Below are 27,117 nucleotides of genomic sequence, written 5' to 3' on the forward strand. Positions count from 1 at the left end.
ATAAAATTAGAATTAGTTCAATGGAGGAGTGTGGAGCAGGGTTTCCTAAGGGAAATCCTCTCATCACCTGCATGTTTCAAACGAGCTGAGTAACTGCCTTTTTCCTGCAGGAAAGAGGTGTGGGTGTTCAGAAAAGCTGGAAGGACTGCTGCTGTGGACTACCCACCACTGGAAGTGTTCACGGTCAAGCTGAACAGGGCTTTGAGCAACCTGATGTAGTGAAAGATGTCTAGATGCACTAGGGACCTTTGAAAGTCCCTTCCAATAGAAATCATTCTGTGATTCTATCATTCTACTCAGTTCTTCTCCTATGACCATAATGTCACAGAAGCAACCTCACTAAGGCACTCCACTTGGACAGAAAGACAAACTGAGGAATGTATACACAGATTCCCTGAAGGAGCTTAAAGTGATACAGGCTTTTCTTGAACAATCTGGAAAATGAAGTCATCCTCTGTAGACACCCCCACCTTCAGCATACCTACCATGGATCTAGATAAGTTTTTATGGGAGTTACGCTACTGATGCTGTGCTGTTTAGAAATATTTTGTTGAGCAGAAACATTCAAACAGAGGACTTATCAGACAGGATCAACTGAAGCACGAACTTGTGTCATACTGCATTTCCCAGGGCCATGAGTGATACTAGCAAGGCTGGGAAGCAGGAATTCTTCAAATGGATCTTAAGACCAGAAAGGATGAGAGGACTCCAGGAGTCGTCTCTCTGTGCCTTTGGCAGAGGGCACGGAGCTGTCTCAGAAATTCCAGAGAAAGGGAAGGGGATGCAGGAAGCCCTCCATCACCTTTTTAGAACTCATTTAGACTCAGCTGGTGAACATATCAATAACTGCTATTCAAAAGCTCAGCATAGATTTAATTGCAGGTACCAGGACAGCAATCTTCTACTGTAAACAGAGATGTCTTAGGGCTGACTCCATGTCAATAATGCACGTAGAAGACTTCCCTGATACGTAGGAATGAGCTAGTTATGACTAAAGAAAAATCCCCCAGGAATACCCATATGTATCCATCAATTTAAAATAGAAAGCTTTGATAAGTGAAAATGGGAGACAGGAGGATGATCTAATTTGTTGAAAAAAGGTAAATCTATCTCTATATCTGTATTTTAAGTAATATTCTATAACATTTACCTAAAAGCTCAAAATTAATAGAGTATTTCTATGCATCATAAAGGCATACCCAGATGAGAATATCCACATTGAATTTTTTTCCAGTGTCATCTGACAAACATATTTGCCATCATTTAGACATTTCCATGTTGCAGTCCTATTTTGTAATTCTTTTTTTCCCAGTCTTCTGGGAAAATGTAGTCAAGTTCAATGTTTCCCATGTTCTTGTTGTGAACAGTTCCTCCTTTTTGCATCACACCATCCATGTTCAGCTCTCCTCTGGAGAATAAGAGGTTTTAATTCTGTACAGTCCTGCCATTCTGTAAGCACGGATCCATGGTGTGCAGCCACCTGTTGGTGACCCCTCTCTCTCCTAGAGCTGCTTCCTCTTTGAATCACATTCAAAGCTACATGACAAAACCTCGTCTGCACACCAAAGAAGGAGCACAGAGAGATGATGGCAGGAAGAAGAGCCCAAACAACACCCTGCCCATCTACTCCTACACCCATCACTGGATGATATCAGTGCATCCAAGGCCCACCTGCACAAGCCCAGAGGAACATTGGGGCACAATGGCAAGAGCGGAACCTAAACTGAGGACTCAGAGGAAGGGATTTAGATATACATATGCTATGGATGCATATAGCTGCTGGGAATACATCTTCAGCCTTGCTTCTGGTTGAACCTGGGGACATGGAACTGCAGCAACCTTGCCTCTCATGGGCTGTAAGATCCAACAAAAAACTATTTTTTCCCCTACAGGTATAGCAAAATATTTTCATTTTTCTACTAGTGATTTCAGAACAGAAAAAAAATCAGAAAGTACTTTAAAATGCTTGAAAGGGATGACAAGAGAAATATTACAGCTAATAAATCCCTACATACCTTGTGTTTAGCTTTCTGATATCTTATAACTTATGAACAAAAGAGACTGGAAAAGTATTTCTTGACAATCATCAGTCCCTTGTTCTCAGTTTCTTGCTTTTGTACGCCACCTTACTGCATTGTCCTATGTATTTACAGAGTTCTGTTTGGAGAACAGGATATAAGAGGGGGATTTCTGCTCCATTGGACAGAAATACAATTGTGCTACTCCACAGTCAGAAGCTTGTTACTGGTTTCCTACATTATTAATGATCAGATTCACACTATTTTTTTACACACGAGTATTATCCTCTGGTAGATGCCATGAACAGCACTGTTTGCCTGGGTCTTGCCTCCCAAGCATGTTTACAGAGAGCAACCACCACCCATCTTTGCCTTTGTAATGCTATGTAACTCAAACTAGCTAGTGCCTCCACGTAAGGTACTCCTGCTTCGCCTCCTATTCTTATTAGTCATTCTCCATCCTGTAAAATGTACCCAAAAACTCCTTCCTTGGCATCCAACAAGCTCTCTTAACTTGTTTCAGCTAAAGTCAACTTTTCATGCATGTGAGCAAACAGAACCAGAGGAAATGTCCTACCCCAAATTCTACAACTTTCATGCCACATCTGCCTGGCTGTAATTTGCTGCCCTGACATGCACCAACAACAAGCTGTGGTTCAGGATCATCTGTCTGTGATCCCTCAGCAATATACCACAGTCACTCTTTCCATCCAAGATAATCGCATTCGTAGCCTCAACATATATTTTGACATATGAAATGCTGCCCAATTTCTATTTCTTTGACATTGTCCAGTTCCTTTCTGTGTGATAGCCCACCTACTGACAACTCCAGGTCACCAGCAACATATATGAGTGCCCTCTAATATGCTAAAGTCATTTATGGGACCCTATAACTATCCTGAGCTCACCATTATTGAAGAGCTTTGCTAGTTACCTCCCTGGATTCCAATCACTTCCCTCTCAGCATGACCCACTGTCGCCTCCACATCCGTCAGCATTTCATTCAAAAAACAGAGCCTTAAAAGTAAGATCTGAAATGTGCATGAGCTATTCAGAACACAGAGTTCTCACAAATGACTTTCTAAATCATACCTGTTTTCTGAGATCTTTCTCAGGCCTCTTTCTCAGGCACCAGGAACTGATGCTCCATTTCTTTGACTGCTTTGTTGTGGAACAGAAACTGCACATAAATAAGTCAGTTCTAAACAGACATTGCTTTGAAGAGACTCTTCTCAAAACTGATCTAGCTGGCAGATACTGAAAGAATTACTACTTTGGCCATACTAAATGCACCCTAAAAAACTAAACAGAAATATACACTTCTGGAAAGTGGTATAAACTACCAGATTGTTATCAGGGAGGAAGAAAGTTATCTGGAAGTGTCATTTATACTGGCTTGAGAATGGTTATCGGGAATAAACAACACAAGATCTGTTGCAGAACAAGCGTATCCTGTTCAGAAAAGCTATATAAGGAAGATTCTGTGCCCCAGCCACAGAGGCTATATTATTAGGTCTTTACAACACACTTGAAATAGAGCCCTGTGTAGTTCTGCTTTGAAAGCCTCTGAAAACCTATTGAAATGAAGGACAGGGAGGAACTGAAAAGGCATCTTAATTAAACAGGTTTGAAAAACTATCCCTCTTCCTTCAAGTCACTCATGGACAAAGCAACCAGGCATTCCTACTTTGGCAAGAGTGAAATATTCAAGAATTTTATTTCAGCTACGACACCAGGAACTTGGTCCTTTCACTTCAGTGTGGTAGAAATATTCTGAATATGCTCTTTTCTTGCAAATACAAAAAACCCGAAAAAAAGTATGATAAAAGACTCTTTAAACACCTGCCAACGTGCCTGACACTGGGGCTTCACCAAGTAGCTTTCCTGCTGCAAGAAACTGCACAGGGACTTGCAGTAATCAGCTTCATTCAGACATTATTTGCTTGGAGTAATAAGACAGAGGAAAAGTAAGTTTAGTCTGTGGAAGGAGTAGAAGATAGGACCCATGTAATTGAAGCAACTAGCAACTGTCTGATCAGTACAAAATTCCCAAAATGTCATGACTTGGAAAGGCCACATAGAATTAAGGACAATGCCTGCCTGAGACAGCAGAATCCATCACTGCCCAAGTATTACATGTTAAACACCAGCCTCTTAAAATGAGCTTGGTGTCAAAAGACAGACTTTACATCCAAATCCAGCCCACATTCAAAATTATGGCATCAAATGCAACTAATTGTTGCATTTTACTCTTCAAAGCAAAGCACCTTGGAGAAGAAAATGAATACTACATTCAGTAGCAACTGAAACCTAGAGTTCACACCAGTTTGGTTTGACACATTATTGACACAGTCAGTGGTTAGCCCTTTGACTCCTACTTTGGTCCTCACCTTTTTGAGCACATTCAAAGTAGCACCCAGCTAGCTACCAGACACTGCATAACCTCATCACATGGCTGTCAAGAGAAAACTTTCCTCCCTCTTCAGGCACATTTCACATTGGTCTTGAGGAGACATTCATAAACATGAGTCTACATAAAATCTAACTCTGATGTAAAATTTTCAGAGAAATATTGGTGCCCCTGAACTTTTTATGTCAAAAAAACTTGCGACACCTTAAATCCTGAATGAGTGCTCCAGCCAGGAGTTTTGTAAATACTGTTTAAGTGACCTGTGACATGGAGCAGATCAGAGGATTACTGGGAGACGAGTATCCTTTGAAGTGTCCAACTGTGAAATATGTCACTTTTATTTCTATTTCTACCACACCATCACTGCTAATAGAATATATTTCATCTATTTTTTTTTTTTTAAATATCATTCTGGTATTTGAGGGTTTTTTTCTCATGAAATGGTGCTAACTTTAAAACCACGACACCTGACTGCCCGAAATACTAGCACGTGTTCCCTGCAATGTGACTGTTTGCGATATGACCCTGCAAACTCTGCTCAGACAACAGCATGAGAAAGGAATTTAGCCTTTGCAGAATCATCTCTTCCAGCCATGGGAGAACTTCCCAGGGCACATACCTTCATGGAGGTGCGTGAAAGTGCATATGTGCACCACACAAGTGAGTGCGTCTCCTGGGTTCACATTAGAAAGTGAAAAGCTTTAACTGAAACACCTCCACTGACAGCATTTAAACTGCCACTTTAATTTCAGCATCCCCACATTACAGGCAAATATGAACTCTGAACAAAATTCTTCATATGAAAACTCATGGTTTAGATGTGTTTTTTTGGTTTTTCTCCTCTTCAAACTTTCCCAGATAACCCTGGTTCCTTATATGAACTTCCAGTTATTCATTTCCTATTGCTTCATTTCTTAACCTTTTCTATTAATTTATGACATAAGCTCTGCATAACAAAGAGAAAGAAAATTTTATTTGTAAATGTCAATCTCAATTTATGCAAAAAAAAATCCTTAAAAAGATACTAATGTTAAATTAATTTATCAGACAACTGCTGTCCAGCCTAAAACATACAGCTAATCCCTTACTTGCACAAAACCAGATGTCATTTTCACTGAATACAGGACAAAGAGAGCATTACACACTCTTTCCAATTCTTGCCACTCTGCATTTGTTCACAGTGAATTTCTGTAACCTGTTTTCCAACTGCATAAAATTATCTCAATCTTTTCACATGGGTCATTGCTGCCTCCTGCAACCCCCGCCCCTGGGCACTGCCGTCGCCTGCATCCCAGAGGTTTCCTGCCTGTGCTTACAAGGCTCAACAGCCATCTACTCCTCCTGCTTTTACACTTCTCTCTTCAGTACTTCACTTTTTGTGCCAGCAGAAAAGTAAGGTTCATACACCTTCCTAAGTGCATGCTGTCAGCCACATCTGCTTTGTTGCTGAAGTAACTGTTCTCAGTAAGTTACATATGACTGTAACTCAGCTGCTTCCTGAAATTCTTCCAGAAATCTTGGATGAACACCCTCCATCCCTAGTGACTTAGGGAAATGATGCTTCCCTCCCTGGTTTATCTTTTTCTTCTTTTTAAATGACTACCTGCTGGCAGCTGACCTCCATCACCTGCACTGAGAGAATCATATGGAAAGCCCACGGTGATTTCAGAGACAACACGATGAATAAAGAGCAGGTATTAAAAACTGCCTCCACCAACAGTTTTATTTAAGTTGGATTTTTTTGCTTATTAAGATTCCAAATCGAGATCATGTTAATTTTTTTAAAGGGTTACACTTACATAATAACCCCCATTACTGTGCATTTGGTGCTGAATTTTCAAAGAACATCAAAGCATTAAACTGGCAGAAATCACTGGCTGGATCCTAGGGATCCAAGTTTTTTGAAGTATTCATCTTTTGGCAGCTGCAGCTTTTTCTGCAGGTGCAGGGATAACGTTTTATTTAAGCCAGTTTATTCACATAGCTCAATTCAAAGGCTAGTTCACTTGAAGCTGAGAAAATCTTTGGTTGCTAGATACAGAGAACCAATTTCCAATTTACGGATAAAAGCTAGATAGCAAGGGATGAGATCTAGTCAAGTGAAGCTTTTAGGACAGTACCATCTATCAGTTCTATTATTAACTGGAAAAACTTGCATTTAAATTTATCAAAATGCATTTGAACTCAGTTTTTAAAAGCCTTCAGCACATCTAAGAAAGCTTTGTATAACTGATTAAAAATAAAAACTGTTTGTAGTTTTAAAATTTTATTTCCCATTTCATCTGGGCAGAGATTGGTACAACTTACGGGGAAAAAGATCTATCAAAAAAATTTGCAAAAGCTATGTAGTCTTTTTAGTAAATGTGCCTAGATATGACATTGCTTTCTAGGGAACAAAGTAAATCTAACTATTGTGTTTAAGCCATACTCCCTTGTGGAGCAGAATAACAAACAGCTACCTAAAAAGAAATATGAAAAAATACTGCTAGGACTTAAGCAAGCACATTGCCAGCACTGCGGTATTGCTTTATAGCAACCCCATATCCTAGAAGTTATGTTTGTGAGAGGGGACATAAACATACCATACTGAGGCACTATAAAATTCCAACTGGAATACCTGCCTTAAGAAACCCTTGCTAACTGGTTCTCCTCTTGCTGTATTTGTTGGAGATATGTGTTAAAAATGTAGTGCTTTATAGAATCATAGAATGGTTTGGGTTCATCTAGATCTCTAGTTCCAACCCCATTGCCCTTCCATTAGACCAGTCTACCTGGCCTTGAGCACTTCCAGGATGGGGCATCCACAGCTTCTCTGGGTATTGCTTCCTAATATCTAATCTTTCAGTTTAAACCCATTCTCCTTGTCCTATCACTGCATGCCCTTGTAAAAAGTCCCTCAACAGCTTTCTTGTAGGTCCTCTTTAAGTATTAGAAGGCTGTTACTGGAACTCTCCAAAGCCTCCTTTTCATCAGGCTGAACAGCCCTTGTTGTTGAAAGGCAAAATGAAATTTGTGTCTAGACCATCTGTGTTCCACAAAGTGTAAAACTGGACCTTCAACCTTCAACAGCACAAGATAGCTCCCTGAGACTCTCAGGGGACCAGGGGAGCTCCCCTCAGCATGACTTCCTGTCAGGAAGAGAGGAGGATGATGTAAGGGAGGTAGATTAGATTAAAATGAGTAAAGAAGAGTGTATAAAGGTATAACCAATGCCCTTAGAGATAAATGCTGAGGGGATGGGGAGGAAAATGGGAAGTGGGCTTTAGCCCCCAACCAACAACACAACTGATCATTTGATAGGATGCATTTCTGCTGCTATGAGGAGATAAAAGCTGCAGGACCATGGCAGCACCAGTTACGTGCTGAAGAGTGCCAGGGGAGGGCTGACACAACTTCTCCTATCTCCAAGAGGATTGCCTGCTATTTTATTTCACTGACAGTTCAACAACCAGGGAAAAGACCAAACAGAAAGAGCAGGAGGATAGTTTGGTGAAAGCTGTGGAATTCATGAATTAGGCTGATAAAGGGCTAATCATGTGGAATAAAGTTCACGAAGCAAGTGGTTGTCCAGGCAGCCCAGCAGGTAGGATGATGGCAGGAGTCCGTCATCCCTCCTGGCACCCTCTGGCACTGCAAACCAGTTTCCTCAGCCATGCTGGTACAAGCTGATAGACAAGCTGCAGTGTGAATCAGATCGGGGAGTTAAGCCAAGCTAAAAACAACAATAACCTGTAAAAAAATGCTGTAAACTACTATAAGTCTCTGCTGATCTACAGTGATCAGGAACAGTTAAAGTTTTTCTTTACTTGTCCTTAGACTAATGTCCAGAAAGCCTCTTTTTTCTGTTGAATTATCCTACATATAGAAATACCTTTCTTGAAGGTATTCAAGAAAACTGAGCAAGCATTTTACCTTAAAGGTTAATATTTATAATAATGAATAAATCTTCATGGTTATTTCATGGTGACCTTTCGCTTATTCCATGCTGACCTTTACATACGATGGTACTTGCTCATAGTGTAGCATTTGCCTGGGTTAAACTGAGCAACCTTCTCTGAACAAAACACCATTTGAACCCATAAGTAAGAACATACGCTATAAAGCTTCATGCACAGTTTCAGGTATCAGTGAAAAAAAATCTGTCTCTCCAACTCTATATCACGCAAGCACTTGTGTTCAAGACTACCTTTAGAAAAAAAAATCTATTCGTTATTATGAAGTGTAGAAGATGCCAAAATCATGCAAGAAGATAAGCCATTTACTTCCATTTCCCTTGGTAGAGGAAAAAACAGAAGCCACGCTGCTTGTAAAGAATGCAAATTGATTGTGTGAAGGAAACTATGAAACGAACTAGTGGATAAGGCTGTTTGGAGGAACATTTTCTTCTCTCCATCTACTCCCATGCAAAAATCTAGATAACAATGACTTGCAGACCAGCAACACTCCCTTCTCACTTCTGTGCTAATAAGTACTTTCCTCTTTGATAAACAGGGTTTAGAAACAAAGCTAGTATTCACAGTGTGCACCTCTCCACTTTGATCATTAGCACTTGCCCTGCTCTCCACCCAACCTAGACACACAAGGGGAAACATGTACCCCACAGCTCAGCTTCTTCTCTGAGATAAGACCGAACTTCAGATACCCTCGGTGATGCATGGTGCCCTCCCAAGGGCCTTGTAGCTTTATGATAAGTGTCCAGAAATCTGAGCTGAGATCCCCTCTGGGTGCATCTGCAATATATCAGAGAAGCAATTTCTACCAGAGCTGGGACTGCAAGGGAGCACTTTGCCCACAGTGACTGAAAATTGTACTGAAGTGCCTTCAATGGTAATCTTTTCGAAGTAGCCGGTAAATTGTGTTCAAAGAAACTACTCCATCGACTTGACCACAAAGCAAATTAAAAAAAATCACACGGACTTGATTCTCAGGGGTGAAGATCACCAATCTAAACAGTCCTCATTCCTGGGTCAGTAGTTAACAAACACCTTTTGAGAATCTGCCACCATCAAAAATTAATCTTAGGCACCTAACATGAACAATTAACCACTAACAATACCAAGGCACCTCTGCTACCTAATTGTATAAAGTGTAAGTGAAAGGCTGTGCCTAAACAGTCCCTTAGCAGCCCTTTCCTCAATCACTGGTACACCTTATAAACGGCATTTGATACAGTTTGGAAAAAATTTACCCAACAGAGGCAGAAGCACTGGCTACAGGCATAAGGCAGCATGATTATTTCCACCTTTCAACAGTAGCTCTGTTTTTACTAACCCAGACACAAACACAGAGGCTGACTAATCATAGAATGTGATGTGTAAATACTTTCTATCCTGTTTGTCAAGGGAATAATTAAGCATGGAACAAAACTGGAAAGCAGACAACAACTTAGCATAATGATACAAATTTCTTTCAGTTCCCTATTCATAGCCCCAAAAAAGCTATTTTAAAAATGAAACAAAATAAAATTAAAATTTAAGATGAATAGCATTATCACATTTGAGTAGCTTGTGCTTTTTCTTGCTGCAAAGATAAAGTTAAGAATTACACACAAAAAAAGGTGTACTATCATTAAAGTTTCCAATAACATTAATACATCTGTCAAACAAAAGCGAGTAGAAGGGTTTGCACTTTCAGACCCACAAGTGAAGGACTTTCCATGTTACTATTCCTGTCAACTCTCAGGTCAGACTGTAATTTTCTATCTAACAATGTTTTTCCTCTCTAAGCATATTCCTCTTGTGACATTCAGTAAGGACCTGAACAGATCTCAGAAAGTAGCATTATTTAATGCAGAAAATATTCTGCTTGTCTAAGCCTTTTCAGATAGAAGGCTGAAGATGTTTGCCTTAAAATCAAGCTTCAAAATTAGGCACCTTTTTTTTTCTATCACACACTTTTTATCCTGAATTCACTGGTTGTCTGGAATATTTTTAATATTAGGGTATTTCCCTTCTCTTTCTTTTACTTATAAAACTGGCTTTTAAGTCCACAGGATTACTCAGTTATAATGTAATGGTGTTAAAGGGTTAAATACAGCCTTTTGATTTGTTTTTTTCCTTCCATGTTTTCCTCTGAACAGTACTAGAGTAATGCTGCATAACATTACATATTTCCTTTTTCCTCTTTACTGTACTTCCATACAGTATAATACCTGAATTCCTTACTTTTAGACTGCTGGACTTTCCATTCCAAGAATATTTTCAGGGTTCCTAATACAGGGCTTCTTAAATGTTACTACCATCTTCACCACATCTTTCAAAACATCTGCAGTACACATATAATTGTTCTATCATGATTGAAAGAGCTTCAAAACAAAGATCAAAATGCTTTTTTACTTCACAGATGAGCCAGCATTTGCTTAATGATTAAACACTCACACTCCAAAATCTCACATGACGTTGTGTTGCCCACCCCAGCCTCTCATCGCTCACACTGGTGTGTGCATAGGGTGGTGACACCACGATACTTTTAACCAGGTTAGGTGAGCTGAAAGGTAACTTTAATGCAGCAAACTTCTCTCATAGGATGTTTATCTTCCACTGGTTTGACTGGCAATTAGAAGTTCAGGCTATAGCTGGTTTGTACAGCACCACGTTTTATGCTGCAATCTCTTCTGGTTTGGAGAGTGAACACAAGAGTTTATTAAGGGCATGACCCAGAGCATGCTGATGTCAGTGGAAGAATTCATATTGACTTCAATGATCTTTGGTCTGATGCCTAAGTAAACTCAAAGACATAAGCTCTATCTAGTCAAAAATAGCAATGCTCATGAGACCTTCTAATGTTTTTAGGGGTGAGAACCATTCAAATCAAAAGATAAATTTTCGGCTCAGTTTTAAGAATCCTGTGGACAGCTGCCATTGAAAACTATACAGGCTCTTCAATAAACTTTCAATTTGCACAACCTGCATAACTTAGACACTTGACTGCATGACTTGCATGCAAACTGGTGGGAAATCCGATTTGCTGTAGATTTAAACAACAGCAATAAGAGCTTGCACAATTCTGCTTAACTGCTTACAAAGTGCTCTTTTGGCAGTGGTGTGCCTTGAAAAGAATGTGAAGGCCATCTAATTTCTTTATTTTAGAAAATTGCTGCACTCAAGAAAAAAAGAGAATAATTAAATTTAAATTCCATTAAAATTAAGAGGAACGTAGAGTTCATTATTCTGTGATAATTTAAAAGGAGATAGAAAATCTTTTTAAGGGATGTCTTTGGGAAGTTCCATCTTAAAAAAAAAATCCCAGAACTTTTTCATATTTGCTTTCCAGTTATTTAGATGTTTTTCTACATATAGAAAATCTTATCTATCATGCCAATGTTGCCTGCATCTTATGTGAAACAAAAGCATAAATTCTCCACTTCCATATCTCTCTTAGGATGAAATATTTTCAAATTAAATAAAAATCTATCAAAAAATCAAGCAGAAATTCACACAAATTTTCTAGTGAATCAAATATAGAAATAGATACACACCTATACCCTCAACAATAGTAACTTATTTATTGGTGCTATACGGTAACTAAAATCAATTAGTGTTATTAGCTCTTTTATATTTTTTACTTGTTATTTTTAGTTCATATCAGTTACTCATACTCTATGCCTAAATCCTCTTTCAAATGAAAAGGTAAATTTTTAAGATTAGGGAGATACGATAAATATATTTCACTAAATAATAGTTCAGGAAAATAAAAGTGATACCCTGTTAAAGCTGAGAATATTCCATAGATGTTTTGACTTTGGCTACATCCTTACCTAGTGGGTCTAACAGAGAGAGATTCAGGCAGTGCTTCCGAAGGCAGCACTCCCAAAGCAGGGTTTGCCTATAAGCGAGCCCTCCTGCAGAAGCTGGTACCAAAATAGGACCCACCAGGGCACGAGCCTGGAATCAGGCTGCCCAAATAAAAGCCGGGAGTTGGTAATCTGGGAGACAGATTTTTCTCAAAACAAGTTATTGCATCATATATCTTTTAAATCTAACAAAGTAGTAGGAATAGAATGAAAATCTCAACTGAGAACACACCACACAGAGCAAATTTGCACATTCTTGGTCCAATTTTGCACTGCTGTTTTTTCTAGCATCTTCTTGTAACAGCGCTGAAGCTACTTTATACAGTGGATACTGGGTTTAAATTCCCCCTGGTGCAAACCAGCTGTCCTTCAGTTCAACTCTGATGAAGTCTTTCACTTTGCTTATGTGACAGCGTGTACAGTCTGATACAGTTGGTTGTTAGAATTCAGCAAAGGACAAGGTAGTTTAGCAGGTGCAGGTAACTTTCTCCTTAAAAGTCTGCCCTGATAAAAAATACTAGCTAATAACTGAGAGACTTGCACATTTCAAACCAGAGTAGGCTTATCACTAAAGAAACAATTATTAATTTGAATTTACCATTGTCAAAACAGTCAAAAGACCACACAGAAACCAAAATCACCCCAGAATACATTCTGCAATTGCTGTGAAAAAAGCAAAACAAAAGATAGTAATTACAGATAGTAATTACTATTTGTAAAGAAATCCCTACGTTAAGAAAGGGAAGTGAAAAGAAAGGATGGGAGGGAAGCATGGAAGTAATTGTTTAGTTACTATGAACATAAGGAATTACATTTCTCTGAGATTAACTCTGTGTCAGCTTTGGAGCCTTGAAAGACTGCCAGCTGTCTGGGCATACATATTTTACCACTGAAGTATGCTTTTGTTTCAGAACGGTTGAGACCCCCAAAATGACGTAATCCCCAGCGGAAGACTGACAAGCTTTGAGATATTCCAAAACACATATGACAGACGAAATAGCAAGTAATCAGCGTTAACTATATTGTATATTATCTTGCGAGAATCCAACAACACAAACCTAATGCACCAGATAACAGCATTGCTTTGAGCAAACCTGAAGTAGAATGTCACAAAGATTTTTCCAACGAAGAAATCATTCAAGAAGAACAATTATCTACATGGGTGGAAGGAAGAAAGATGGAGGGGAACATATGCCTTTCATAATTAGGGGTCTGATTATACTGTAGCCGAAAGGGATTTTTTACATTTTAAATTTGATTACACTTCAGAATGAAGCACACTAATTGGTATCTCTGCAGTCTGTTTGAAGAGAACTTCATCTACTTATGGAGGGGGAAAAAATAACAAAAAACAGTGACCTTCATACCATCTATGCCTAATATCTAGTACTTTTGCCTGAAGTATTCATAGTTCCTCTTCAATTGGTGAAGCTATCTCTGGGAATAAGTGCTCTATGACTCATCCCAGTTTATCTCCAGAAAACCAGGAAAGAGATAATAGCAAATACACTAGAATCAAACAGATATTAAATCCAACAATCACAGCTGCTACAAAGAAAAACAAATCAAACGACTCTATCCACTACTACAAGTAAGCGACTGGAAGGCATTATTTGCACAGGCAACACACAAGATGGCACCTCAAACCCAGGGCCATAGGAGTTAAGGAAGGGACATGAGCACCAAAAAGTGCAGAAACCTCCACTTACTACAAAATCAAAGGCATGATGTACTTCCATAGAATCAAAAGTAACAAAGAATGTCTAATAAAACCTGTAAATAAGTATATATTATCACTTACACAAATTCCTCTTTCTAGAAACTGAGGCCAGGTGAATGTGTATTTTCTGCCTTAAGATAAAAGAACTGAGAAGGAACCATCACATACAGAACTTAGGGACCATGAACTCAAAGAAAAACATCCAGACCTTTAGACAAGAACAGTATCACTGAAAGGAGATGAACTGATGATATAAGACCATTTCTGAAGAAGGGTTTTGCGGAATGTAAAGGAAAAAAAAAGGTACAAATTATTAATTACAAACAGAAATAAAGCAACATCCAAACTTTGCAACCTGACCTTCACTGATGAAAGCCCCCAGGAGCAAGCTGGGCACTGACTGTCAACCATCCCGCTGTGGCTCCTGGAAGACAAACAATAAGCCAGGCAGGTATGCCTGCTCCACAGGTACATCATCAACTTGGTGAAGGATGGTTCCCACACCTCTCCCTTGGAAATGAAGCAATAGGTACTTCTAAGTCTGGTTCAAGGCACCCAACAAAACAAGATGAGTTATGCCCTCAAAAAACCCTCTTTCTGGGCCACAAAAAGGTAGGCAGACAGACAAGGCTACTATTTTAAACCTGCATTGAAGTTGGGAGATGGGAACAAATCCAGTGTTCTCCACTTCAATCCATCAATACAAGCGTGTGTTTTGAGGAAGTAATGTAGGAACAGGAGGGGTTAGAGAGCTATAAAAACAAGGATAATGTCTTTGCTTAATTTAATTTTTTCATTTTTTCCTTTTTAAAAATTAATTTCATACGCAGTTGTGGATGGAACTATCCTACAGTAGCTTGTTCTGGGGAACAGAGGAGATCTACGAGTGGGATAGTAAGAACATTTTCACCTGGGGATATAGAAACTGGTCACTGAAGTCTCCCCACCATAAATGCTTGACCTGAAATTAGGAATAACAAAGGGTAAGAAAGTACTTTGCCTACACAAATGAAGCAAAGGTGCAAGACAGCCTGCAGATGGGAGTCTAGGGAGAACAAAGGCAGACTTTTAGAGGTGGTAAACAAAAAAGCAGGTGTAGCAAGGAGCTAAGGGCAGACTGGATACATGTCGGTGATGGAGAGGCAGAGGGAAGAACTGTGGCAGCTGGCTGGAAATGGGGGCAGATGTAAAAACAGATGGACAGGGAGGAATATGAGAGGGATGGTAGAGGAAAAGCATTGTGGCATGAAGAGACACAAGAAGCTAAAGGAATATAGGCAGAAAATCTCAAATTGAATCAATTATTTATAGGCCTCCATACTCTGTTGCTGTCAAATACCTACAAAGCCTAGGTGGTACGTTTACCCTCTGGTAAACATTTGGTCCATTTGGAAGACAACCTGCTATTGCACTTATTATTTCACTAGTGCAAGCAGCAGACAGCTATGATGTGCAGCCACATTATTTTAACTTGCCAGTAAAATAATAATCATTCTCTGCAGCTAAAATGTTATTTCAGCTCTTAAGTATTTTGTTTGCTTACTTCAGAAATTATGTTGAAATCATCAAAGGAACAACAGTGAGTGTCTGAAGGCAAGGATTCAAAATTTAACAAATGCCAGAGTTACCGTTTCTCAGCATGAACAACATTAAGGTACAGATGCAATTGATTAGCCCTACTACTTCTGCCATTTCTTAGTCACTTAGTGCACAGAATTTGCAGGAATGTGGGCAGACTATGGAGAAGATGACAGAAAGGTGACAAAGATAAAAGATGATGAAGAACCAGAAGACTTAGTTTCTCTTACTCTGACTCCCAATTCTCATTCACTGTTAGGCAAGGCTACTGGAGGCACAGCTCTCTACAAATTTTTAATTAGGTTTTTCTCTTTTGCAGCCTCCATTCTAATAAACTTTAAGCTAACACAAGAATACTCTGCCATGCCTATATATTCTCCAATTGGTCAGCACCTTAGGAGAAGAAAGTCATAATTCCCTCTGGGATTGTGGCACGTCTCTGGAGAGTCTTCTGGGTACAGATATGCTGATATTCACTAACAGCCTGGGAAAGAAGATGTCATCTAGGTAGCACAGCTTAGTGAACTGGCAGCAGCACTTCTCTGTGGCTATAAGCGTTCCCCAAAGGCTGTTCTGTAACTCTAATCTCTCTCTCTCTCTCTCACTTATTTTTTTAAGGTCTTGGAGGCTACATCAATACACATGGTGTACACAAATTTGTAAAATAAATATGCACAGACAGAAACAACATCTTGACGGAGATTTGAATTAACCAAGAACATTTGCACATTATATCCACACATTCCCCACTTTAACACAAATCCATGCAAGTCAAACACATATTCGTATTGTTTTTCATTAGATAAATGTGGCTAATTGGTTATGATTGGTCGCTGCCACCTCTCATCAGCCAACTATTTCCACAATAATGTTTATTTTAATGAATAAAGTGGGAAATTAAAAGAGAATCAGACATCTGGTGCTAGACTAGCCTCAGCAATGCATTTGGCTCTCTAAAATTGTGTAGGACACAAACATCATTCTGTTATTTTCACAAAGCTCTCAATTAACAAAGCTCCCTCAATCCAATTTTACAAACGTTACTTTCCCTGCTTGATGAAATGACATCCAAGAAAAAAAGGGGTGGGGGAGAAATCCTTAGGCTATGATTTGTGAACTTTCCTGTCTTGACAGACCACAGTCCCAGTGTCTGCAAAAGAGAGCAGAAAGGTCACAGCAAAATGTAACTTGACCTGAACTTTAACCACCAGCAGTGACATTTACTCAACTATAAAATTTAAAACTAAACAAGAACAAGTAGGGAGAAAGGGATTATGAGAGCACCTTCCCCCTGTTGATTTAAAATTCAAGACCATGAGAGATCTGCCTCTTATATTTATACTAAGAGCTTGACTACACATGCTTCTGCTATTGAGATGTTAAGGTGACCAACACAGCAACAGTGTTGCAAGATAAAAGATGGGGGTTTATTGTCAAGTATTTGAGAGATTTCTTTTGTATAACTCTGCGACAACACAGGACTTTGTAACTCCATTTTATGTGTGGGCTTGACTGCTTCCTGAAATGCAGGATTTCAACATAGTGCATCATCATTAAAATATGTGGAGATTGCTAGCCTGACATAGGTTGACCATCCAAAATTCAAAGAACTGAATCTGCACCTGATAAAATCTCTTGGTAAGCACTAGAGAATTACCACCACCACTGAGCTGAATAAAATAACTAGAAATATATAAAGGTGGCAATAATTCCTGCTTACCTTGGCAAAGGCAGTGCTCACGCCATCAGATCCAGCACACAATGGTGTATTTGAAACAGACACAATTTGACAAGAATTGCAGTAGAATACTTAGAAACTATGACAAGCAAGCATTCGAACCAAGCAAAATTTTGCAATCCATAGCAAACACCTTAATATTTGTGTCTGTATACTAAAGAAAGACAACTCTCAAAAAATCTCACTAGTTTTCCGTCATAAGGGTGGTGACTAACAAGGTTTGTCAAGGAAGTCACTCGTATGAAAAGAAGAAAAAAATTATTTAACCATGCCACATACAAAGTACCTTTTAAAAAGTTGCCTAATTCTAAAGAAGCTTCTGTTTTCATTTTATTGTTAAAGCAAAGATGTATTTGATGTTAGAAGCATCTTCTAAATGCTAGTGAAATTGCATGCTGAAAAAGAACATAAATCATTAATGAAAATCACACCATATCAGTTTCCTGTTGCAGCTGGCTGCCCGCTAACTTGGCAGCGAGACAGCGGCCTGCAGAGCTGCAGGCATATGTCTCATGTTAAAAAAAAGAAAAAAAGACTTCATGTTATAAACACTTCAATGAAAATCACTATCCAGTTTGGAGTCAACTGAGACCAGGTGCTGAAGACAAGATAAACAGACAACATACGAAAGTTTAAAAAACCAATCCCCAATGCACTGGCTTTTCATTGGCACTGTCTTCTGCCATACATTTTAACATACATCATGAAATCCAGATAAAATGTCCATGCATGTGCACAGAGCAACCAGATTTTATCACCTTTAGGACCATAGCTTTTTAACACTGATATTTAAGATATGCCTCCTATTTTTAAAACCTACAAAAAATATGCCCATGCAAATTTAAGGTGATCCAGAAAACTACTGCTATTTGTCTTCCAAACAATTCACTAGAAAACCCTCCATGTTTCCCAGCTGAGAAATAGCCCAGGAATCCACCCAAGCAGAGACACAAAGCCTGCAGTCAGTGACTGCTGATTTGGCTCACACGTCTTCCACTTGCCATCCAAAAATTTTGAACAGAAATGGGAAAAAGCTTTTAGAAAGGTCACAGCAGAAAGGTCTTGGGGAGCTCAAGGATCCTAAGGAGAGCTGATAAAACTTAGGACATGCACTCTGCACCTGCAGAGTCAGTGGCTAAAGTGGAGCAGGTCAATGCTTCGGTGCAGGGCACAAGTCACCATCCTCTGGGACTGCTGGCCCACAAATGCTTTCCACTGGGTCGTGTCCAAAACACATTGAGGAAATGATACAGATAGTAGGAGATCATCTTACACGCACCCTGTTTCAATGAGAGAGGGGTGTTTTAGGTGTCTGTAAAATCAGCTGGGGCAACAGGAAAAGTCTCCTGAACATCCAACTTTCATTTCAGAATTGGGAAGAAAATGATCTAGGTTTTCTCTGGTTGCAGTAATAATGCCTGCATGGTGGCAGGATGAAATTATTTAGCTCTAACATTTTCGTACAAAGCAAAAGAGAAAACTCCTTCCTACTGCATCTTAACTGCACACCAGCCAGGGAGGGCTCTGCAGGGCAAGAACCACCTCCTCACTGCTGGGGAAAACACAGGGAGCATGGGAGAGAGAGAGAAAGAAACATTGCCATAATCCTTGCAGGCTACAGGACAGAGCAGATTAACCAAACAACATAGCCTATAATCATGCATATAAGCAGGCTAACCCAGTGGGAAGAGGTTTTCTTCCCAATTTAAACTGGAGTGCAAAGCTGTCTCACTAACATTAGACCTGAAAATTACCTTTTAGCATCAGGGACTAGTAGAAGGTATCAGTATTTCTGAGAGAAGCCTGTATGGACACTCAAAATGTTTAGAAGTTATTCTCCCATCATCTGTAACCCTTGTGAACTCATAACATGAACTGTTTAGCTCATTGTGCTGATTTGGGCTGGGATACAGTTAATTTTCATCACAGTAGCTGGTATGGGTCTGTGTTTTGGATTTGGGCTGCAAACTGGGTTGATAACAGAGGGATGTTTTAGTTCCTGATAAGCAGTGCTTACCCAGAGTCAAGGTCTTTTCTGCTCCCCATACCACCCCACCAGCAGGAGGCTGGGCTTGCAAAAGGAGTTGGGAGGGGACATATTTGGGACACCCGACCCCAACTGACCCAAGAGATATTCCAGACCATATGGAGTCATGCTCAGCATAAAGAGCTGGGGGAAGAATGAGGAGGGGGGGCATGTTCAGAAAGATGGCATTTGTCTTCCCAAGTCACCATTAAGCATGATGGACCCTGCTTTCCTGGGGATGGGTGAACACCTGCCTACTCATGAGAAGTGGTGAATGAATTCCTTGTTTTGCTTTGCTTGTGCACACAGCTTTTGCTTTACCTCTTACACTGTCTTTATGTCAACCCACAAGTTTTCTCACTTTTACTCTTCTGATTCTCTCCCCATCCCACCAGGGAGGACTGAGTGAGTGGGTGTGTGGGGCTGAGCTGCCAGCTGGGGTTAAACCACAACAATCAGAAACCTTTGTTTTCGTGGGGAGCTGATGCCTATTTTACTAAACCTACTGGCAGACAGATTTCTACAGATGCCTGGAATCATGGAGCAATCCTTAAATCTGAGTCTTGTACCCAGACATGCAGGAATGCCACAGCAGGACCCAGCATTGCTAACACATGGCTCTTATTTTTTGTGCAGACAATGTAAATGCTGAGCTCCTGAAGCATGATCGGGCAAAACAGAAGCTCTTGAGAAGGCCTGAAGACAGCACAGCTAGTTAAAACTTCTCTAAATCTTTGTAAAATTAGGGAAGACAATATTTAATTTTGATTTTTCTGTACTTCCCTCAATGATAGCAAGAAACAACTTGGTTGCAGCTTTTTTTATTTTATAGTTCTCAGCATAAATACCTACACTACATGGGAGCACCACACTAACTCTTCTCTGTACACATGTTGCCATTAATAAACTGTTTAATTTCTTTTCAAGTCATGAGGTTTTTTTCCCATCAGTTCTGCTGTGAAACTCATGGATTACTCAGAAACAAGCTATTATTCAAGGAAGGGATAGAGCTAGCCTTCCACTGAACTAGTGGAAACCTTATTAAAAAAATTGTAATAACAGCATGGAAAATTTAAAATCACTCAGAATTTAGTCTTGGATTTAATGTTTTAAACAATGGTATATTTTTCTGAACTGTATGTGTGTGGGAAAAATCACTACAGATACCTGAGCTAGACCTCTACTGTGAAGCTAGGAAAGCCCTCTCCTACACAAGGCAGGTGGCACACTCAGTCTAAAGGGGCTACATTATAACCTCAGGCAAGGACTTAATTTCATACCTAACTATCCTTAATATAGCCAGGTTTGGGAAATTGTTGTTCCAAACCACCAGTGAAGAGAAAACCACAACCAAATAAATGTGAGTATGTCTCCTCTGAGGGAACTGTCTTGGAATGTAAATGTTTATTGCAAAACCAGGATTGATTTTAGGATTAATGATACTTGGTCTACACTAGCATCAAGATAATGAAATTATAAACCTTCATTAGTATGTAACTTCATTAATATGCAACACCTCCTCCCAAGAATCACGTGCTGAGGACAAGCAGAGTGAGACACCATGTATCTAATTCAGTATGGCAATGCCTACACTTCACAGAATCACAGAATCCCAGAATGGTGTGGGTTGGAAGGGACCCACTCTGCCATGGGTCCATCACCACTTCCACTGGTCCATCATCTCTACTCTGTTCTTCCACTTTCAACCCAAACCTATGAGAAAAAAGAAGAAATAGCATCCAACTCCTCCCCCCCAGAACCCCAAAATTCAGACATATCTCCAGACAAGTAAAAGATAAAGAATCTGATCTTATGGTTCCCAGTCCCTAAATTTATACACAGGTCTGAAAATGCTACAAGACAGATTTCAGACAGCTTGTACTTCTCCTCCCCAGCCCCAGCCCTCTCTATCCCAAAGCAAGACTCTAGACATTAAAAGAATGCTGCATTTCCACTTTGGTCTTTAAATAAAGACATCTCAGTTTGCTTTCCCCCCTGCATTATACAATACACAGAATTTAGAAAAAGCCGGAAAAAGGTCCAGAAATCCATTTTGTGATTAAAACTTTAAGGTTTTAGAAGCTGATAAACAGCAGTTCCTGGCACAAGAGGGTTCCTGCCACACCTGTGCTCAAGAGGATGCAACTGATACCTACAGCCCTGCCAGCTGAGAGGTATTGCATTTGGGCAGCACAGTTGGCTGCCCGTGCCTGGGGCTGCTGGCCTCCAGAGCACACCATGAAAGGCAGATCTGCTCTACAAAGCTCCCACAGAGATGTGCAGATGGAAAAAAAGAGAACAGCACAGCTGAAAAAATAGATTTTTTAATTGCTTTGCGGCTCTATTAGCATTGCTTTTGCATACGTTGCACACAACTCTACACTGACGTTTAAGAACTAGATGAACAGATAAGGTTATAAAATAAATACAGTATTTTGTATTTTACAGCTTTTTTTTTTTTTTTTTAACAGCTGCCAAAAAGCCCCACCCCAAAAGCTCCCAAACCCAGCATTCTGGGAAAAGCATCATTTTCCATTATGTTTTGGTCTATTCTGTTTCCCCTCCAACTTGTAACATTCTGCTGAAATCAGTGATGGAGAACATATGTCCAAGGTAAATCACACCAGGGAGAAATCTTGGAACTGTTACGTTCAGTTTTATTACTCAAGGCATTAAGATAGTCTACCACTACACTTACTATTTAAGAGTTCCATCAAACACAACACTGCTAATGTACTTTTAGATTATTATGCATGCAAAAATTTGTATAATATTTCTTAAAACTCATTGGGTGATTAAGACATTGCATTTTCATTTTAATTTACAGTTCTGGGATATTTTTTAATGCTTCAATGAAACAAGGTGTTACATAAATGTAGAATGTTATTGTATAAATATTTTGGAAAACATATGTTCAAGCAACAATAAGGTTGAAAATCCTAACACTCAACAGCGAGGAAATTTGTACACCTATGAGCTGCTTCTTTCGGGGGACATTTGCACTAGTTCTGTGAGGTAGTTACATGACTGGAGATTTCCTATGAGTGTGGGCTCAGACAAGCATCAGTAAGTTTACATTTAACAAGTAAAACAGGAATAAAAGATACCTCATATAAACCTTTCCTTTGACTGATAATTTGACCTCAAAAGTCAAGTTTTCTAAAGTTTTACAAGGGTTTTACATTTTATTTCTCAAGTGACTGTATGGGAACAACAAATAAAACCAACAAAAAAGTGTATTTCTCAAGACTGCACAACTTCTATGCCTTGCAGAAAAGTGGAAAGCAAAAGGCTGAGGCAGCAGTTCAGAGCCACAGCTGAGATATGACTTTTAATTTCAACTTCAACCAACCAAACAGCCTTAGTGCAATGCTGTGACCAAAAGAAACCCAAAACATCAGGTACCAGGTGCATCAGGAACCAGAACACAAAGACCTCTTTGTTCAAAGACACACAATTACTAGTACCTGAAAATGTAATTCCATGGTTTTCCGTTTCAAGTTCCAAAATGAGTCACACAAAGTTGAGAGCACCAGTCCACTTCATCAACTTCAAACTGAGATCCTGAGAGAAAGCTACTTGCTGTATATCATACAATCTCATTTACTTCATAAGTACTTCTTCATCAGGTGTAAGAATAACCAAAACTATATTGTTCTAGTCCTCTGTGGTGTTCGGTCCATACACCGAATGCAGCCATGGCTCATAGAAAATACAATACATCATCATGAAATTGAAGACTGTGCTACAACGCACACAGGAGTCAAATGACAGTTACATGGGAAACAGAGTTACTGACATTTCTCAGCTTTGGAGTGCTTGGCTTTGCAGCCTATGTATTATAACTTCTCTGCATGTTTTTTACAGGGAACAGTGAATTTTTCTATCTGTTGCTATAACCCCAGCTGTCCAATCATGGACTGCCAGCAGGGTTTGAAAATTCAGTCTGGAGGTGAGGAGTGAGCCAGTAGTGTCTTGAACTCACACAGTAACTGGCCCAGTCTTCTCTCCTGAAACATCCCATTTACCATTCTTCCTATCAATTACCTTGATGGACTGGTGAAATAAAAGACTGTGAACATTTTACTTGTTCTGATCATGAGTGAGAGATTCCAAGAATTATTGCAATTTTTTTAAGTCTAACTAACTTTTGTGGCAAGAGCAAAAAAGGCTTTCTCTTGTTTCTGTTTCTTACAGGAAAATGAGGGCAGAATGCTGTGGGTCTGAACCATGATCTGTCCAGATACATGGCTGCTGCTAACTTGCAGAGCTGGGTTGCCTTTGTGAAAATATGCCAACCAGTATCTGCTAAAAGGAATAGTCAGTCTGTAGTGCATAGAAGTTCTGCTGATAGCAGGAGATGTCTCAGCATTACATCTGTGATTGTACAAAAAAGGAGAAACCAGCACTGCTATCTATTCCCTGATTTTCAACCCTGTTACAAAGAGAGTCCTGCTGCGCCTTTGAAGGAAAGCCTGCGGATGCTCCTATTGTTCTGACTTGCTTTGCCTCTCAAGTAGCGAGTAAAGTACCTAAGGTTCAGAGGGCAGCAGGGTGTAAAACACAGGCCTGGCAAAATAGAGATCAAGGAGGAGTAGGTTTAAGGCTGGTCAAGTTTTATTAGTCTTCCCAATTCAACTGTATGGCAAATATAGCAACTGGCAAATTCAGCAAATTCCACTAATGATAAGAAAGCAAACTACTGGATGAATAAAGCCTTGAAAAGTACCTATGGAGCATTCATAGAAATTTCATTTTATACTTTGCTCCCATGAGAATCCTTATTTTTGGTCATGGCAGTAGGTTTTCATTTTGCTTTGCCCTCTCCTATTATTAACTCAAAAAGAACTAAATAAGATGTAAAAATGAAGAATGTTGATACAGATACTGAAAGAAGGATGTCAGTACTCTGGCTTTGTGTTATGCAATTAACCTCATCACATAACAATGATGCGCTTGATCTAAAACTACCTGCACTGGGTCTCTCCACAGCTTCTCTTTGGTACTTGACTGAAGTTTCAGAGGCTTAAAATCTTTGCATACTTACATTAGGCCCAATGAAGAGAAATTGTGATAAAACTGTGACTTAAAACATCTCTGATCATAGGAGAAAATGGAGATTTAGAAATGACTGGACCACATCCAGTAGAAGACAACACTGAAGTTCTGAGGAAACACCATACAGTGGACAAGATGTGCAGCACATATTGAAAAAAAAGAGAAAAAAAGCCTACAAGAAGCCTGGAACATTGCGGGCACCATGGCTGGGAGTATTAAAATAAGAGCACATAGCAAATATGACTGAATATGTCCATTCCTGAAGTAAGTCTTTCAACCACCATAGTGTTTTACGCTCAAAGCAACAGCAGACCGGTAAGACCACACCTGTATTTCAAAGTAGAAGTGGAATAGTACCAGAATAACCAACAGCACTATTCTTGCACTTCCCTTGAGACTCCACACTTAGGTCTGTCCTTGGCAAAGACTTTCGATTGTAAGCCCCTCTAAACATCTTGATTTCTGTTCATATGCTCACCACCTCAAAGATGACCTGGTCAATGTCCTCCTCAGTATTATCAAATACTGAGAAAAACGGATAACAAGAAGTGACATCCCTTCTGCCACACTAGGCCACCCCTGAGCCATAGTTCATTCATTTTAAATAAAGTTTTTAAATTTTTTTTTTTTCCTAAAATGTGACACCAGCAGCAAGAGGTTATGGCTTTCCTGCTCTATCAGGGCTAACCTAAAAAAAGGCTTAGCATGCTATTTTTAAAGGCTAATGTTCATGTTGTTTCAGCAAAAAGCTCAGTGTTGGTTTTAGACACATTTCTTCTTTTATGCCAGACAGGTCAGCTCCTCGTATTCACAAAGCTACTGTGGTTCACTGAACATGTTTCCAGGACTAATTTTGACTTCCCAGGGTCAACTTTACACAAATCAGTGAAAGAAATTGTGGAAAAGATTACCTTACAAAAACACACAAACTTAGCCAACCTTTAACAAAAAGAACAACTTGTAGAGCTTTCATCAGACTCAGCACTCTTCAAGGACAGCCTGTCAGCATTTGGCCTTTATGAACACGGGAGATGGAACAAATCTACAGGAAATCCTTTTGCTTACTCATGTACTCTCAGCACCACAGACCAGTCAAACCATTTTTATATACTTTTCCCAGTTCCCACATTCCCAGCCATCCAATTTCTCACCACACAAGCAGAATCTTACCTGTAATTTTCTGCAACAGAGGAGATGGCTCTGGTTCATCACAAATTGCCTTGACTAGGGCCTTTTTCACCTCTTCTTCAGCTGCATCCAGCTCTTTTCCACTTTTGATTTCTCCAACCACAGAATATATGTATACCAGCAAGACAAGGAAGTCCTCACAGGTATAATCATCTTTCGTTCTCTCGTTGTAAGACTTGATCATTGGCAATAACTGGTTCAAAACACTGGGCATTTCTGATTCGCCAATAGTCTGAAAAACAAAAGGAAGGTCATGTCAGATCGCCTCCATAATGCTTGTCAGTCAGTATCAGACATACTTCTGCCTGCACCCACAAGTTATTATTTCTCATAATAGCAGAGCTTATTTAATAAAACATTGTTCAATATTCACATTCTCATTAGTCAGCAAATGGTGCTGTGACTTACTTGCTACTCAGACAGCAAATTTATTAGTTTTCTACAGTTTTTTCTTAGGAACTCATGATAGCAGCACCTTAGCACTTGAAAAGCCTGATGATTAGACCTTCTTCAAGTACCAGTATGATAAATGGATGGAAGCATCCATTCCTATGGTATGGGTAGAGAGCACAAGGTCAAAGAATTCCTCTAAATTTTAGGCTTCATCCTCGGGTCTGATTTTGTACTAGAGCAGGGGCTTCCACCGACTTCAGTTGCTACTGCAAGCCCTCAGCGCATCTGCAAACCTCACCCTACACTTTCAAGTCAGAAACCCAGAAAATTAGTAACAGAGGGAACCATCTGTGAAGCATGTGGTTTAAGTGACCAGTGTGGTCTCCTACAAGAGCTCTACAACAGGAGCAAGGATAGAGCAGCAATCATCAGCCTGGCATGTGCCCTGACCCTCTTCTCCCTCAGCCTCCTTCATGGCCCAGTCGCCAGCTTCTCAAGCCGTGTAACAGAGGGTTTCTACACCAAAAAGGCCCTCTTTGCTAGGCAGGTCATACTCATTGCCACAGCACATCCATGCTGCAAGGCGAGTAAGGCAAAAGCCATGTGGAAGTGTGGAGAAGTGTGGCTGTGAGGTTGGAAGATGATCATAATGTGTATATAAGGAGAGGAAGGCTGGCAGACAAAAGGGAGGGAAAACTGAGAGCATGCTGGGATTTCCCAGTAGCTGCAATTGCTCTTGCTTCTTCTCATCACTGTGGGAGAGGTCTCCATACAGCTTTACTGGGGCTGTAAAAAGGAGACTTCAGACATGAATACCCCCAAGTGCCACGCTGACATACATATCACTAACACCGGGGCTGGGGTTTAGGTCCTCCATGTATGTCTCTGCCACTCAGAGCAACACAGTGACTTACTGTACCATCAAACTGCCACCCTCGCTGCCCACAAACACCTGTGGGTGAAATCTTCACATGCTAGTTTTCTGCTGCGGCTTAGTTTGGAGCTCAGCAGTGGGATCAGGGCAGAAGTGGAGCCACTGCAAGGCATACAGCAGCAACACACTGCTCTTGTGTGGGGAGGGAGGTGTAGGAGAGCAGCCTTCCTCTCCCAGTGGTACTGATTGCTTGGATCCAAGCAAGGGGTTTCCTGCAACACCAGTACTCTGCCCCTTGTCCCATGATCACCAAACAGATCAC

General features: G+C 40.0%; 1 protein-coding gene across 1 annotated transcript in view; it reads right to left on the bottom strand.

Annotated features, from left to right (window-relative positions):
• Positions 1–27,117, bottom strand: part of SCFD2 (sec1 family domain containing 2) — a 191,041-nt gene that overhangs the window by 80,824 nt on the left and 83,100 nt on the right. Inside the window, 1 exon segment of the mRNA XM_050337840.1 lies at positions 25,511–25,760. Coding sequence (XP_050193797.1) covers positions 25,511–25,760 — 250 coding nt within the window.

This window comes from Myiozetetes cayanensis, unplaced genomic scaffold (genome assembly GCF_022539395.1).
Source record: "Myiozetetes cayanensis isolate MyiCay16 unplaced genomic scaffold, myiCay2020 scf7, whole genome shotgun sequence".
Taxonomy (NCBI): domain Eukaryota; kingdom Metazoa; phylum Chordata; class Aves; order Passeriformes; family Tyrannidae; genus Myiozetetes; species Myiozetetes cayanensis.